The 16616-nt window shown below is 37.0% G+C and overlaps 1 protein-coding gene across 5 annotated transcripts in view; it reads right to left on the reverse strand.

Annotated features, from left to right (window-relative positions):
• USP34 (ubiquitin specific peptidase 34) overlaps nt 1-16616 on the reverse strand; it is a 206754-nt gene that overhangs the window by 77616 nt on the left and 112522 nt on the right. For all 5 annotated transcript variants that reach the window (XM_058667856.1, XM_058667855.1, XM_058667852.1 and 2 more), the window contains 8 exons: nt 13775-13901; nt 13530-13677; nt 8326-8426; nt 7920-8129; nt 4638-4763; nt 1132-1254; nt 941-1024; nt 345-431 (listed from right to left, as the gene is read on the reverse strand). In XM_058667856.1, coding sequence (XP_058523839.1) covers nt 345-431; nt 941-1024; nt 1132-1254; nt 4638-4763; nt 7920-8129; nt 8326-8426; nt 13530-13677; nt 13775-13901 — 1006 coding nt within the window. The remainder of the gene's footprint in view (nt 1-344; nt 432-940; nt 1025-1131; nt 1255-4637; nt 4764-7919; nt 8130-8325; nt 8427-13529; nt 13678-13774; nt 13902-16616) is intronic.

Genomic DNA, 16616 nt, shown 5'->3' on the forward strand with positions numbered 1-16616 from the left:
AATCTTAAAAAAAAAAAAAAAAATTGGGCTTGGCAGCGTGGCCTAGTGGCTAAGGTCCTCGCCTTGATCCCATATGGCCGCTGGTTCTTATCCCGGCAGCTTCACTTCCTCTCTATCTCTCCTCCTCTCAGTATATCTGACTTTGTAATGAAAAAAAAAAAAAAAAAAATCTTAAAAAAAAAAAAAAAATTCACCTACCATGTACCCTATCACTTTCCCTGCCTTTAAATCCTTTAAATTTCTACCAAATGCCATACTCTTATAATGAATATATATTAGAGTTATACTTGTTGATAGAGTCTAATACATCTAGCAGTTAGCCGAAATAGTGAATATTCACTTACCACAGTCCATGATTCCTGTTCTTTAGGCTCCAGAAGTCCAGAATTAAAAATTTCTAGTAATTGTTGAAGCCCTCCAGCAGCAACAAACTGTCAATAATTTGGTATTAATGGTAAAAAAAAAAAAAAAAAAAATGTAATGATTATCTGCTTGCTGATATTTCTGCCACATCTTTCATCTGGAAAATTAGTTTTGTTTAAGCTACTGAAATAATATACAGAAAATGGTAACAGAAATCCTACTTCCAAGAACTTATTATTTAAAAGTCTTATGAAAAGAACATAAACAAATCTTTTTATTCCATTACACATTTAACCTCAGACACCAGGATATTCTTAACACATTTTAATGGGGAAGATCCACTAAAACTAGAAATAATAAAGCATTACATAATTTCAGTTAATGTTACTGTGATTGAGGGGCTTGCATTCTGAATGGCTCAGCAAATGAAACTGGTACCACTGACACCAATCTCCCATGTAGGTGACACTGCAAGCTACAGCTGCTCTGCTTCTGGTATGATTTTCTACATGAAATAAAGTGGTTTCCAACTTTGGAAAACATGTATCAACAGATGGTAGAATATGTATGCTCAAACCTTGCAACTCCAGGAATTTTTACTATTTTCTACTTGATCTTCACTTGAGTCATCTGAGTCTGGATAAAGATCACTGTAACTTCCCTGTAAGGATGGGGGGAAAAAAGGTAGAAGATTATTGCAGAATGCAAAAAAATACATAACGTTCAAAGACAATACAACTACTTAATAGTAACAATAAAAAGAATTACCGTTGATTCTCTCCTTATTCGTCTGTTAGGTTTTCCCAGTGCTTCAATAATTTCAAGGGCATACAACAGCTTGTGGGCACTCTTAATTCTGAGAAGCTCTTTCCAATTAAGTCCATCGTTACTCTTTAAATTAACAAAAGAAAAACACAAGTTGCCGAAGTCAACAAATGGAGAGAAACTGAAACTACATACAAACTATGTAAGTCATATTATTGGCATGTTTGAAACACCAATTATTCATTAAATTTTAATGAAATAAAATTAATGTACAAACATTAGGAGGGAAACTTCAAAACAGATGAAGCAAATATTCCAGAGTAGTCTCCTTTAAGAAATCATAGCATAACTGTACTTTTTTTTTAAAGGTTTATTCATTTTATTACAAAGTCAGATATACAAAGAGGAGAAGAGACAGAGAGGAAGATCTTCCATCCGATGATTCACTCCCCAAATGAGCCACAATGGTCGGTGCGCGCCAATCCGAATCCGGGAACCTGGAACCTCTTCCGGGTCTCCCACATGGGTGCAGGGTCCCAATGCATTGGGCCGTCCTCGACTGCTTTCTCAGGCCACAAGCAGGGAGCTGGATGGGAAGTGGAGCTGCCGGGATTAGAACCAGCGCCCATATGGGATCCCGATGCGTCCAAGGCGAGGACTTTAGCTGCTAGGCCATGCCGCCGGGCCCATAACTGTACTTTTAAAATACTGATTAGCTAGCAAAATGTCTATATATTTATGCTACAGCTACACATTAAAAAGCCATAGATGAACACAAAAATTTACAAATGATATTTTGTACTGTAAATTCATGAGACATAATTGACACTTAATATGCATCTTTGAAATGTTATGAGAACTACTGAGTCATCATTCACCATGTTTTAGTCCATCTTTTCTCATTTTAAAGTCATATGAGATAAAGGACTTTCGAAAATCTAAAGATAATGCTCTAAACCACACGATAATTAGCGTATTAAAACATTTGTTTTTCAATTCATTCTACAGTAGTCTTACTGGAGATTTCAACAACTCCTAAAAAATCCTTAACATGCAGCTTTTTTTTTTAAAGATTTATTCATTTTATTACAGCCAGATATACAGAGAGGAGGAGAGACAGAGAGGAAGATCTTCCGCCCGATGATTCACTCCCCAAGTGAGCCACAACGGGCCGGTGCTGCGCCGATCCGATGCCGGGAACCAGGAACCTCTTCCAGGTCTCCCACACGGGTGCAGGATCCCAATGCATTGGGCCGTACTCGACTGCTTTCCCAGGCCACAAGCAGGGAACTGGATGGGAAGTGGAGCTGCAGGGGACTAGAACCGGCGCCCATATGGGATCCCGGGGCGTTCAAGGCGAGGACTTTAGCCGCTAGGCCACGCCACCGGGCCCAACATGCAGCTTTTTAAAAAGTCTTTACATTTTTCTTTTTTAAGATTTATTTATATTTATTGGAAAGTCAGATATACAGAGAGTTAGAGACACCAGGAGGAAGATCCTCCATCCAGTGATTCACTCCCAAAGTGGCCGCAACAGCTGGAGCTGACCAAATCAATAACCAAGAGCTTCTTGAAGGCCTCCCACGTGGGTGCAGGCTTCCAAAGCTTTAGACCATCTTCTAATGCCTTCCCACGCCACAGGCAGGGAGCTGGATGGGAACTGACATTCATATGGAATTCTGGTGCTTGTAAGAAGTGGATTTTAGCAACTAGGCTACTGTGCCAGACCCACAAAGTCTCTACTTTTAAGAATATCTTTAGAAACATACCCATCTACCTTAGTTACGTCGAGGAAATGTCCCTAAGAAAAAATAATCAAACTATGACAGATATTATATTTTTCTTCATCTTCTTTTAAAATTAATTCCAAGAAGATGTGGTGTTAAAAATTTCAAAATCCAGATAGTTTATGAGTAGCTAGCCAAACCCATGTTTGGTTCAAACCCATGCATGGTTCAAGAGCTTTTTAGGAATCCTTGTATATTTAGTTTCTTTGCTTCATTTTCTTCTGTCAGTTCTGACTTAAATGTATAAGCATTCAGATCAAGAACCTAAATGCCCATTAACAGAGGAATGGATAAAGAAATTCTGGTACATTTACACTATGAAATACTACTCAGCTATTTAAAAAAAAATGAAGTACAATTCTTTTTGGCCAAAAGGGCCACATTAGAGATCATTATGCTAAGCCAAATAAACCAATCCCAAAAGGTCGAATATCATATGTTTGCTCTAATACAACATAATGCGATGTCAAATCTAAGGATTTTACAGGTGAATTTTCCCTTATTTCACTTCCTAGTTACTTGTACCTTTTGTACTAAGAGCAATCATTTATAAGACACTGTTTATAATCACCTGAGATTGTTAATGTCCCTTTTATCACTTTTTTCTTTTATCAGTTATTCCTACTGCCTATAATTAATGAAATTCTGGTCCTCATTGTACCTTCATTAGTGCCTTGGAACACACACTGACATTTATTCCTACACGAAAATGCCAGACACTTCTTTTTACCACCCTGGCATCACACTGATACCTTTGCTATATGTTCTTTAACCTCATGTGAATGAAGGTCCATTGTCCTTTTTTTTTCTGAGTTGTACTCAAGGGGATACATCATGGAAATGCAGTGGAAATTAATATGTTCAAAGATGGAAACAGAATGAAGTAATGCATGCACAAGGATGGACCTACAACAAAATGACAAACTCCTACATTGATGGGAGACTCCCAAGTGGCAGCATGATGGACCTGGGAAAACTCACGAACAACTTGTAAGACTAACGGGGAAACAGAGGGGAAGAGAGGGAAACTGGGGAGGGGGAAGGGAGACCCTGGTGCCAACTAAACTGTATCAAAAAACAAACAAAAAAAACAACAAAAAAACCACCTGAAACATTCTGTACACATTACTTGCGGAAAACAAAAAGTAATATTCAAACCAAGCAGTAATATAAAGAAACTACTACAAATGCCATTCCTTCTTTTTTTTTTTTTTTTTTTAAGATTTATTTATTTTAGTGAAAAGGCAGATATACAGAGAGGAGGAGAGACAGAGAGGAAGATCTTCCACCTGATGGTTCATTCCCCAAGTGGCCACAAAGGTCACAGCTGAGCCAATCCAAAGCCAGGAGCCCACAGCCTCCTATGGGTCTCCCATGTGCGTGCAGGGTCCCAAGGCTTTGGGCCGTTCTCAACTACTTTCCCAGGTCACAAGCAGGGAGCTGGATGGAAAGCGGGGCCACCAGGATTAGAACCAGCACCAATATGGGATGCCCCTGCGTACAAGCAGAGGATGTTAGGCACCAGGCCCACAACTATTAATTTTTGAAAGATAATTTATATTTGGCCTACATCATTAAACTTTAGTATAAATAAATGAACATTAAGTAAAGTAGCACTTACCAAATTTACTAAGGGTATATGGAAAATATAAAAGGAAAAAGGTGAAGATGGACAGGTGATTTCATTTACTATCAGGAGACTGAAAGATAAGATAGGCTCACCTGTTCATCTGAGATATTCTGGAATGCCATCAACATGTTAGGGCATGTAGGAAGAAGCATCAGTAGCTCCCAGACACGCCTAGACAGATTTTCTGCATGAAGATGAAGTTCCTCGCATCTTAAACTCTACACCAATACAGACCACAAAAAAATCAAAACTTCAATGTATTTACATGAAATCATTGCAATTAAGTTTCTTAATTTACATTTGCTTTGTAAAATATATAACACTTCACATGATAAACAGAATTTATTTATCCATTTATTTATTAGTTTGTTAATTCTGAAATAACCTTTCAAGGGGGTTCATTTTTCTCAGAAAACTATTCAAAGGGATATGAAACAAATGTTTTATATAGCCACTTTTGTAAATTTTCATCTCCTAATCATAACAAAGGATTGGTGAGTTAAATCCCTGACCTTCCATTATAGGATGAGAACATACTTGCCTATTTCACTTGTTTTACTAGTCAGTATCTCACTATTTTGTCTGAGGTAAACAGAGATTGAGAGGAAAGCAAACAATTTTAAAATAACTGTCTTTTTCCCACTATTTTCTATTAAACATTAACAGCGAGATAAGATGCTGCTGTTGCTTAAGGCAATAGCAAATTAATGTTTCAGAAAATACTTAGAAAAAGTCAAATTTCTTTTAAAAATATTAAAATGCCATTCCTGGAGCTAATGAACAATGACAGCTTAAACGCAATTTATTATTTTTCTTACTATTTTTGATCAACAGTTGGATGAATCCAGCTAACGGATAAGAGCTGACTGTACTTGGTACAGGTAAACTGACTGTACTTACACAAGGTAAACTCAATCTTTCACAAACCAGATGAATAAAGAGAAGAGACCCTTGCGTAATTCTTTTACTTTTGCTGGGGAAATTGCATGGAGTTTTTGCCATTTTTTTTTAATAACAAAGATTGATTGAGCTCTACACACAACACAACAAAAGCATCTTTTTTTTAAAAAATATCTGTTTTTTTTTTAAGATTTAATCATTTTATTACAGCCAGATATACAGAGAGGAGGAGAGACAGAGAGGAAGATCTTCCATCCGATGATTCATTCCCCAAGTGAGCCGCAACAGGCCGGTGCTGCGCCGATCCGATGCTGGGAACCAGGAACCTCTTCGGGTCTCCCACGCGGGTGCAGGGTCCCAATGCATTGGGCTGTCCTTGACTGCTTTCCCAGGCCACAAGCAGGGAGCTGGATGGGAAGTGGAGCTGCCGGGATTAGAACCGGCGCCCATATGGGGCATTCAAGGTGAGGACTTTAGCCAGTAGGCCACTCAGAGGGCCCAACAAAAGGATCTTTAAGGAAAAAAAGACCTCACACTTTGCATAACTAAATGCTGCTGCTTGTAAATAAAAGGTACTTCGGGAGGACATAAATGGTAAAGGTCCATTAGTTTGTTATTTTTATTTTTGGTAAACCCCTCAGAGCTGAAACCACTCTTAAAAAAAAAAAAAAAACAAAAACCAACTCCCTACTTCAGACTGCACCGCTGTAAAGCAGACTCAATAAATCTCCTAAATGAACGACATGTTCCTTCTCTAGCACAGAGTTCACTTTAGTGTAGGAGTAACACTATAGGAGTAACACCATAGGACCTCTGGTCCTCTCAAATACAGTCTTTAAACCCTATCACACATTCTCCACACCACCGTCTAAACCTTGTGGTTAAATCCTTAGAAAAGATGTTACATTATATCCACATTATGCTATAATCAATACATTTTATAAAGAAAAATCACAGAAGGTTCCTTTGAGTTAAAAATAACAATTGATTTGAAAGGCGAAATGACAAGACAGATCTTTGACATGTTACTGTCCTCTCTAAATTGCTGCAACAGGTAAGGGTCAGGTACAAGTCAGGAGCCAATTCCAACTTGGTGTCCCATACGGAAGGCAGTGGCCCAAGTAGAAGTGATCTTCCACTACCTTCCCAGAAGTGGAAGCAGAAAGCTGGATTGGAAGAGAAGTAGCTAAAATTCAAACCAACATTCTGATATGCAACATCAGTGCCATAAGCAACAGAAGCATCTTACCCCACTGTTATTACCTAACATTAAAGAAGGGGGAAAAAAACCACACTAGCTTAATAAAGAAAAAAACATGAAAATATGATTATTTTTACCTGTCATACAACCTCAAAATTGTGATTCATTGGATAAAAAAGATCTTGGCATAATTCATTTTATAAGGCATTTTTCAAAAGCCAGTGAACAGAAAATGACTCCGTTAGATAATATTACACATTTATTATGCTTTGTCCTGTTTCTCATTTTCATGTCAGTTTTTTAATTTAATGTAATCTTACACACAGGTGACTTTAAGTACCATCAGTATAATGAAAACTCACCAACTTACTTCTCCGGAACAAACCACTTCCCTCAGCTCTAAAGTTACACAGTCAACTGCTTCTTGGTATCTCCTTGATATACCTCGGCTGCCTTAGATGGATGTTCTTCTTCATCATAAATGGAATCCACCCAACTACCCCAGCCATCTTTCTGTATCTGAATCACTGCCAAGTAATGCTGCTTCAATGTGCTACCCACTTTATTTCCACTGCCTCACCCCTCTATTATACTGGAGCACGGTCATCACCTTCCTAGTAATGTATTACATTCCTTACTGCCTTCACTACTTATGTCAAACAAATCTATAAGGTTCAAAGGAGAAGAAAACGTGTAGGTCTTCCCTCAATCTTGGTTAACTCTGACCATTTTAAGGAAAATGGAAATTGTTCAGTCTTGAATTATTTCACTTTATCTAATACCTCAGAACTCTCATTTATACTCCTCACAGCTTCCACGTGCTACTGACTAGTTCTCTGACAATGTCTAGATCTGCCAACTTTATTAGGACATCAGAAACCAAATCACTGTATCCACCAACAGTATTTATCCTTTTAACTGGCTGTTTTTCACCTTTTGGATCAGATTGTAGATTCAAACAACCTTTGCAGACCAACCTATAACTCTCCCAAAGTTGAGCATGACAGATGTAGCACCGAATTCTATCTGCTCATCGGATGAATATCTGTCTCCCAAATGAGAATCAAAACAGGTCAAAACTGAAAATTTTAATCACTCTTGTAAAACAATACTTTAACTGGAACCATATGCCTAGATCACATTAGACATTTAAATAGTTAACAAATAAATGAATGAGTTCCTAGGTATTACTGTTCTGAAAGGGTTACTAAGAAAATTTTATGTTCAACAAAAAATAAACAAGATGCTTAGAAATGCAATCTCATATAGTCACCTCACTATCATCCACGGCAACCTTCCCAGAAGGTGGTTTAAATGATGCAAGCATCTCTAATAAATCAAAGAGAGTAGTTAAATGAGGTTCTTGTAACAGCAGAAGCATTGGAATGTTATCCTTCTGAGGGGGTGGTAGGCAAGATGCTGGCAGCTGAACACCTTCCCCTTTCCGCTCTCTCCTGGGTGCACCCAAAGATACAAATACCATCTACAAATGGAAGAAATAGAAAAAAGAAGCAAAAATTGAATTAAGACTTGGTTTAATAAAATAGTAAGATGTTTCAATTCACTTATAATCTCTAACAACAAATTATAAGCAGCTTCACTAGCCCTTCAATTAATCAACTACTAACTGCTAACAATGCACACATAGTTAAAACTGAAACCATAAATGAAGTACCTACCTGCATGTCCTTAAAGCCAAGCTCATGAAGCGCTTTTTCATCATAATCTGTTGTTAACTCATGTCCAGATGAAATCATCCTAACAGGCCCCATGAGGCCTCCTGCATAATAACAAAATGGAAGACAATTTCTTTTTTGATAGACTTAACAGACTTGCTGACAAGAACATAATCAAGTACACTGCATGTTGACCTTAACTGTAATTCTCAAATGGAGACAGAAATAAATGAGAACAGAAATATGCATGTTTCCTTTCTATTTTTTATTGTCTAAGTCTTGCTACAGGCAGAAAAAACTACAAAAGGGTTCTCGTTTAGCAACAGTCTAGTAAGATACATCTCATTTGTTAACAAGAGGAGGAATTTGTAAGGAAGAAACATTCTAGGAGCTTTCTGGGAACGCACTGTATTATCCCAGCAGTCTATTCTTTGAATAAGATTCTTTGTTAACAGTTTAGCTATACAACAAAAGCATGTATTTGCAATGACTGATTTCCCTCTCCCTTGGTTTTATCCACAAAACAAAACAAACTCTGGAAACTGGGGACAGGGAGTACGAGTAAACATAATCTGAAAAAATACACCAGTTATAATCTTGACATCTATTAGTGAATAGCTTAAGACTACTGAAGAAACTCAACAGGCAGAATGCATTTCTAGAATAAATAGAGCCCTGTGTCCACAGTATACCTTCACTTTATTTTCCTAACATCCTCAGTTTCACTATGTATATGTACACTTTTGCAGCTGGGCATTCAGGAATTTTGCTGAAAAAGGCAAGCATGTTCCCCTTTCAAGTGCTAAAATGCACAGCCCCAGAATTCTATGGCTTAGCTTATACTCTTTTGTTCTCACCCACAGGAGCACTTCCTTTTAACCACTTGATGAGAGTCTCATTTTACTATCAATCTTACACTCTGCTTCATCCGTCGTTAGAAGCAGTTATTTTTACCTGACAATATATTTGTATATTTATCCATCTTATCATGAGATAAAAGTTAAAAAACAAATTCCATAATTTCCAATTCTACAAAGTTCAATATTTCATTACATGCACTGATGTGCCCTAGATACTAAATATAGGAGGAATTCAAGCTGATTATTGTATAATGTATAAATATTAAAAAAAAGTTTTAAAGACTTATGTGTGTGAAAGGCAGAGATACAGAGACAGACAGACACACACACGGAAAGTAAACCTGCTGATTTATCCCCAAGATGGCTGCAAAGGCCAGGGCCTAGTCAAACCAAAGCCAAGAGGCAGGATTACCACCTAGGTCTCCTGCACGGGAGGTGAGTCCAAGCAATGTGGACCATCTCTAATTGCTTAGCCAAGTGTAATATATGATTGCCAGGTAAGTGTCGGCTTCTCTGCTTCTGCTACATTACCAATGTGCGTATATACACATACTGATTTATTTCCAATGATTTCCCAAGAACGTTAGTAATAAGCTGCATAGAAAGAGGAGCAATTGAGACTCGAACTGGCACAAATATGGTATGCTGGGAATAATATAAACAAAGTTTGTAATAATGCAATCAAACTGGTGGTAACAGCCACCACTGAATCCCTAATATTTAAGCTCATTATCCATAATGTGCTTTTAGCGATTTATTGTGTAATCAATAACTGATTCTCCTCTAAAGAAACTGATACAACTGTTCTGGTAAATCAGCGAGACATTAACAGTATAGGTGCACTGCAGGCTTAAAGAACACAGTGAGTATATTTTAAAAATACGTAATTGCTAAGTATTTATTAAAAATTACAAATTTAGGGCAGACGCCAACATTCCATATGGATGCTAGGTCTATTTTCTGGAATACTCTACTTCCCAATCAGGATCCCTAATAAGGTGCCTGGGAAGTAGTGGAAGATAGCTGAAGTTCCTTGAGCCCATGCACCACATGGGAGATCTGAAAGAAGCTCCAGGATCCTGGCTTTGGACTGGCACACCTATGGCCATTGCATCTATTTGAGGAGTACACCCGCAGATGGAAACTGTCTCCCCTTCTCTAATTCAGCTTTTTGAATAAAAGTATTTTTTTCAAGATTTATTTACTTCTATTGGAAAGTCAGATATATACTGAGGGGACACATAGAGGAAGATCTTCTGTCCACTGATTCACTCCCTAAGTGCGTGCAAGGGCTGGAACAATGCTGATCTGAACTAGGAGCCTCCTCCGTGTCTCCCACATGGATGAAGGGTCTCAATGCATTGGGCCATCCTTGAATGCTTTCCCAGGCCACAAGCAGAGCGAGCCCAAAGCTTTGGGACCCTGCACCCGCGTGGGAGACCCGGAAGAGGTTCCTGGTTCCTGGCATCTGATTGGCACAGCACCGGCCCGCTGCGTCTCATTTGGGGAATGAAACGTCGGATGGAAGATCTTCCTGTCTGTCTCTCCTCCTCTCTGTATATCCGGCTTTCCAATAATAAAATCTTTAAAAAAAAAAAAAGTAATTGTTTTAATAAACACATTACAAACTCACAGATCTAACATATTGAATAATCTCAAATCAAATAAACACAAAGAAATGAATCTAGAAACATCCACAGTTGCTGAAAATCAACGTTAACTAAAAATGTGTAAGACAAACCAGAAAGGAAGCACAAACAAAAAACACCAAAGAGAAATAAACCAGACTCAAGCTAACAAATTTTACAAGCCAAATCATAACGGAACAATATTTTTAAAGCCATACGAACACACACACAAACCCACAATTGGAACCTCATGCTATGCTTTGAATATCATTTGCTCCCTAAAATTTGTACTGGATTTTTACTCATCGTAGTACATTAATGACACCCAGAGGTTAGTTGTTCATGGTCATGTAACAGGAAGTGCTGCTTCAAGGAATGCTGTAAGGTCACTGAGGGTTCCCCTTTTGATGGTACTTCTCATAGATAGTTATATAAAGCCTGCATTTGGGCTTAGCCTCCTTTTATGTCTACAATCTATGATTACCATAAACCACCCTCACCAGAGACCAAAATTTTAAGATTTTTTTTTAATTTATCAGAGAGGATGTGGGAGACAGCACATCTTCAAATCTCACTGCTTCATGTGCCAGATGCATCTGACAGTTGGGGGCTGAGGCAAACTAAAGTCAAGGGTCCGGTATACAACTCCTATTTCCCAGGTGGGTGGCAAGAATCCAAGTACTTGAGTCAACATGAGCAGGAAGCTATAATTGACTCCCGACTTTAGCCTGGACTAGCAAAGATCCACATTATGGCTTGGAGAATAAAGGTGACACTTGTGGTACAGGAATCCACAGAGGGGTGTTGCTTCAAGTTCTACATGCTCCAATTCCAATCCAGCTCCCTGCTAATGGCTATAAAACAGTGAGCCAGCTATTGTGGCCATTTGAGAAGTGAACCAGCAGATAAGATCTCTCTCTTGACTCTGCCTTTTAAATTAGTAAGTCTTTTTTAAAACTCCTTTAAAATTTATTGTGTAATGATGCAGCAGATCCAGCTGTCACTTGCAACACTGTGTCACAGTGATGTGTCATAGCGATGTGCCATTTGGCAACCTAGCTATTACTCCACCTGTTGTGATAATCTAGGGAGTCGACGAGTGAATGAAGATTTTCCTCTCCCAGTTTCTCCTTATTTCTGTAAGGCATTGATTTAAAATAAATACATCTTTCTTTTTTTTAGAAAAGAGGTAAATTTAATTTAGTGCAAAAAAACCTGAGAAACAAGTATATGACGAATTACATCAAAAAGATTATAAAAAAACATAAGGATTTCAAAGAAAAATTCTCTAAAAAAAATTTCGTCTTTTTTTTACTCCATTTTCCTTACCCTTTTGAAATAAGCTCAGATGTGACAGAAGATGGAAAGTAAGAGACAGGACAAATAGAAAACAACTATTTAATATGATCAAATACACACAATCTAGGGAAAGGCATTTGGCAGAGCAGTTAGGAAACCTCCAAAAATCAACAGCTACGGTGATTCTTTTATGACTGTTTGATAGCTATTACTTCATTGCTGTGAAAATCCATTAGTCCTAGCAATAACGGAGTAACCAAACATATTTAAGCCCAAATTAGGAACAACTTTCCTAATATGATACTTCTCATGGGGGACATGACAGGCAGTATTTAGGACAGAAGACTCCAAGCGCCTCATCAGAAGATGGAAGTCCAAACAGGTTGGATCCCTCTCCTGTCCAAGCTTTGCAGTAAGTGTCTGAGTTTGGAGATGTGCAATGGTGGATCTGGTTAGACAATAAACCTTGTAAAGATGTAACTCTGGTACAAAAAAACTGACATAGTCTCAGAATGGTCAATGACACTCAAGTTAATACTCTCAGAACATTCTTCCCCACATTGGGGTCTCTAAGGTATCATCAAATGACTTTTCCCCACTGCGATTGCTGATGTACTTTGACAGCAAAAAGCTGTGACCTCCTCCCCCCTCACTGCAGACACAGGAGGAAAAAAAAAAGAGCTGAAACATTTATCCCATCTACCTCCCTCCCTCCATACCTAATCCCACCCACCTCTAATTAGGGGTCCACATGGGCACATAGTATTCTATGTAAGCAATACTAAAAATAAAAAATAAGTGTTGTACAATCCCCCACCCATATTTCAACTCATCAGTAATCCCAAAACTGTTTACAAAACTATTCTGCAACATTTCTGATGTCTATATCTAAAGTGTAATAGCAACTTTAGTGGAAAAAAAAAGAAGAATGTTTTCAAATAACATCAACACTCAGCAATTTCATGTCTTAAAAACCAAGTGAAGGGGTAGAAGGAATTAAGCCTGAGCATGGCTGATTAACCTATAAAGTTCAAAGTTGCTGCTATGGTTTGAGTATTTCTGAATTCTCAAAAAACTACAAATAAAACATTGTTGCAACTGGGCTGTGGGGCCTGTAGACTACTAGGGTCGGGACCTTATAAATGGGATCCTATTTTCAGAAAAGAGTTTCAGAGGAAAATGTATTTCTTTCTGTTCTCTGCTGTTTGACAGCACAATGCTCCAGGCACCAACCTGGAAGCAGAGAGTAGTCCTCAACAGATTTCAGTGTTTTGCGTTTGTACTTCTCAGCCTCCATAACTGTGAGAAGTTTCTATTTTTAAAAGCTGCTTTATGGTACAGGTATAGGGATATAAAAGAAGTAACAGTTGTTAGGCAATAGTTTGGAGGAAAGCAAGTATACTTGAATCACTGGACTTACCGGGAAATTCTCCCTTTCGGCTGCTTTGGCCAAACTCCTGAAGCTGAGCTTGTTGATTTATTTGCTCTTTCTGCAAATTTTCATACCAATGAGTAACTTCAGCCCTAAGATCTGCTACCTGGTCACTAGGATACATTTCAATAGTCATCTGAAACATGAGATGCAATTAATTAAAATATATAACAACAAATCTTTAAGCTAGAAAATGTAATCAGTGTGAAAACTGAAGTTACACAACTGATTACCTTATCAGGAAGTCCAGCTGGCTGGCATACAACCCGCAGCGGCAGAGACTGTTTGTCACTCAGTGCTTTCAAATGACTACTAATACCAGTACCTTCAATTTGCCACTGTCTCAGATGATAGGCAAACCTAAAATACAACAAAAATACACATACAGGAAGGATACCTTAAAGCACTGTAGTTTACAGAAGGTTTTAATGTTTTAAAAATAAGGAAGGTACTAGTACATTCCATTTTACTCAACAGTACTAAATAGAGGTTTAGATCCATTAGACTGAATCAAATTCAAATGTGTAAAAAGGTTAAAAACATCTTACAAAACAGTCTTCCGGAAAATTACTAGGGAGTGAGGAGAAAATGGAACCATTACCCAGTTTCTTAAAGGAAAAAAGGTGTGGAATAGAAGAGGAAGGAACAGTTTAAAAAAAAATCCTAAATCTGATAAGCCAAATGGAAAGCTATCATTCCCACAATCAGAAGAAGGAAAAGAGAGCAATCTTTTTCATTGATAGAAATATATTCTGGTAAATACAATAACACAACAGAATTAAAGAGTCGGTTTTATTATAAAGTTTCTTTGTCAAAAGAAAGAGGCATCAACAGGACTATTCTAACTTAATCTGTACTATTTTTAACTATTGAAGACAGCATTCAGACTACGTGAATTTAATCAAGAAGAAACTCACCAATTTCTAAAACAAAAATAAATTCTGGGACAGAAGGATGGAAACTGAGGGAATGAGTGTCATATTTGCTGTACCTGATCTGGTTTCCAGGTTCTATAAGCAAAAATTACTCTTAAAACTTTCTCTTACATATTTCAAGACAAAACCTCTCCGAATTTGGGAACTATCAGCATTTTGAGCACCAGGAACTTGTTGATCTCATGTGGCAGTAGGGAGCCTATTTTACATACTACTGCCAGCCTACTAGCACATCTGGTCTCCACTCACCAATATCACCAGCATTCTCTCTACCCCAAGAAATGATAATCAATAACATAATCCCCTAACATGCAATCTGTCTTGGGAAGAAAAATCATTTCCAGTTGAGATAATTCTAATAACCTTTAAGTATATTTATACTCTAACACTTTTTAAAAAGAAAATCCTTACTCATAAGAAATGCATCAAACACATGAAATAAATAATTTGTATTTTAGGCTCTAAATGTTAGGCCATTTAAAATTATTAGTAGCACTAAGCACATACAGCACATCAGACTGTATAATGTAATGACATTGGACATGAATCTGCATAAGAATATCTACATGATTTTTCCCAAAATTACCATTTTAATTGTTAGATTTTTGAATATTCATTTTTATCAATTTCTTAGAGTTGATTATTTATGTTCATGATTTAGCATCAACATGAACAAATACAAAAATTTGCATCAAGGAATCTACAATTAATGTTTTAAATAAGCTAGAATAAAGTTCGTAGCCTGAAAAGGAACTTAAAATTTTAACTTCATTAAGCTTACTGAACCCTAAGAAACTAAAGAATGTTATAAAAATTTAATGTAAGCATTATGCTTTAAAAGCTCTGGACAAAAGGTCTCAACCAACAGGAGTGGTGAAGATAAGACTTTGCAGCTTAAGCAATTCAGAAATGTTGAACTATCAAATAGCTTCAGTAGGACCCTCAGAGCGTGTCTCACATCGGGGACCTGGGATGGGTGGGAGGGTGGGTGGGGCTTCTCCCTTTGTTTCTCCCCTGACCCCAGATACAGGGGAGAAAAATGATATTAGTGTGGAAGCAATGCTATTACCCATGATCCTGTAGGCCTTAACCCTTTGTACCCTGATCAACTAAGTAAGATCATTTAATAAATAAACAAATAAATAAATAAGAAAAAGAACAGGTTACTTATAACTGTCTGACAAAGAGTCTACAGGAGACTTTGATTTATCTATGAAATCTTAATGAAAAAAAATCTGAACATGTACTGATTTTCTGTTAGCCTGTATAAGACTTCCATATTCTTATTTTTTAATGTTATAAAAGTTCTAAGGCAATATGAAGTTTCTATGAGAAAACTTCAAGAGTTCCCCTACACATTATTTAAAAACATGAGGAATTGTTTAAAAAGAATTTCAACAAATTACAATCAAAATAAAATATTTTGCAATGCTCAAATGTTTTCATTCATTGAACCATGCTATTTATAAGGAATGTGTAGAATATCTATTATTCCAATATTTCCTACAGTTTTAAATAAAATGTATAAAACGTAAGTTTCAACTGAATCACTGTTAAATATCAAACTAAGATCTGAAGTTGAAAGAAGTTAATTTTAACAAATTTTCAACACAGTTCTTAGTACTTTCACATTTACTCAGTTAATGATCTTTAACAAACAGAATGTCTTAAAACTATCTACTCACCTTTCATATCAGTTGATATATTCATAAATGTTAATTTGCTTTATTTCTGTATTACACAGGGTATGTCTAAATTAATTATACAGATATTCATTAACACAGAATTTTTTGGTCATGTTTCCATGGTAAATGGAAATTCAAAATTAAAATACTGTCTCCTAGTCCAGGAAGAAAAAAAAACAGCAAATGAAACAAATGACTCAAGTTGATTCATCTATGAAAGCTTATTTGATGTTCTTGGTGAGAATTTTAGTGAAACGTTTTTAGTAGTGATGTTCTGTCTCTTCAATCATAACTCACACTTTCTTAGAGATGTAATTTCTTCAAAAATTTCGTTGAGTAGTTCATGCACATTTGCTCTATGGCTAATGAGCTCTGCAATTCTTATTAGGAACCAATTTGCCTATTTCACAGTGCAAAGGTACATTTTGCAAACAAAAAATATCCACTATGGATCC

The sequence above is a fragment of the Ochotona princeps genome, chromosome 8 (assembly GCF_030435755.1).
Source record: "Ochotona princeps isolate mOchPri1 chromosome 8, mOchPri1.hap1, whole genome shotgun sequence".
NCBI lineage: Eukaryota > Metazoa > Chordata > Mammalia > Lagomorpha > Ochotonidae > Ochotona > Ochotona princeps.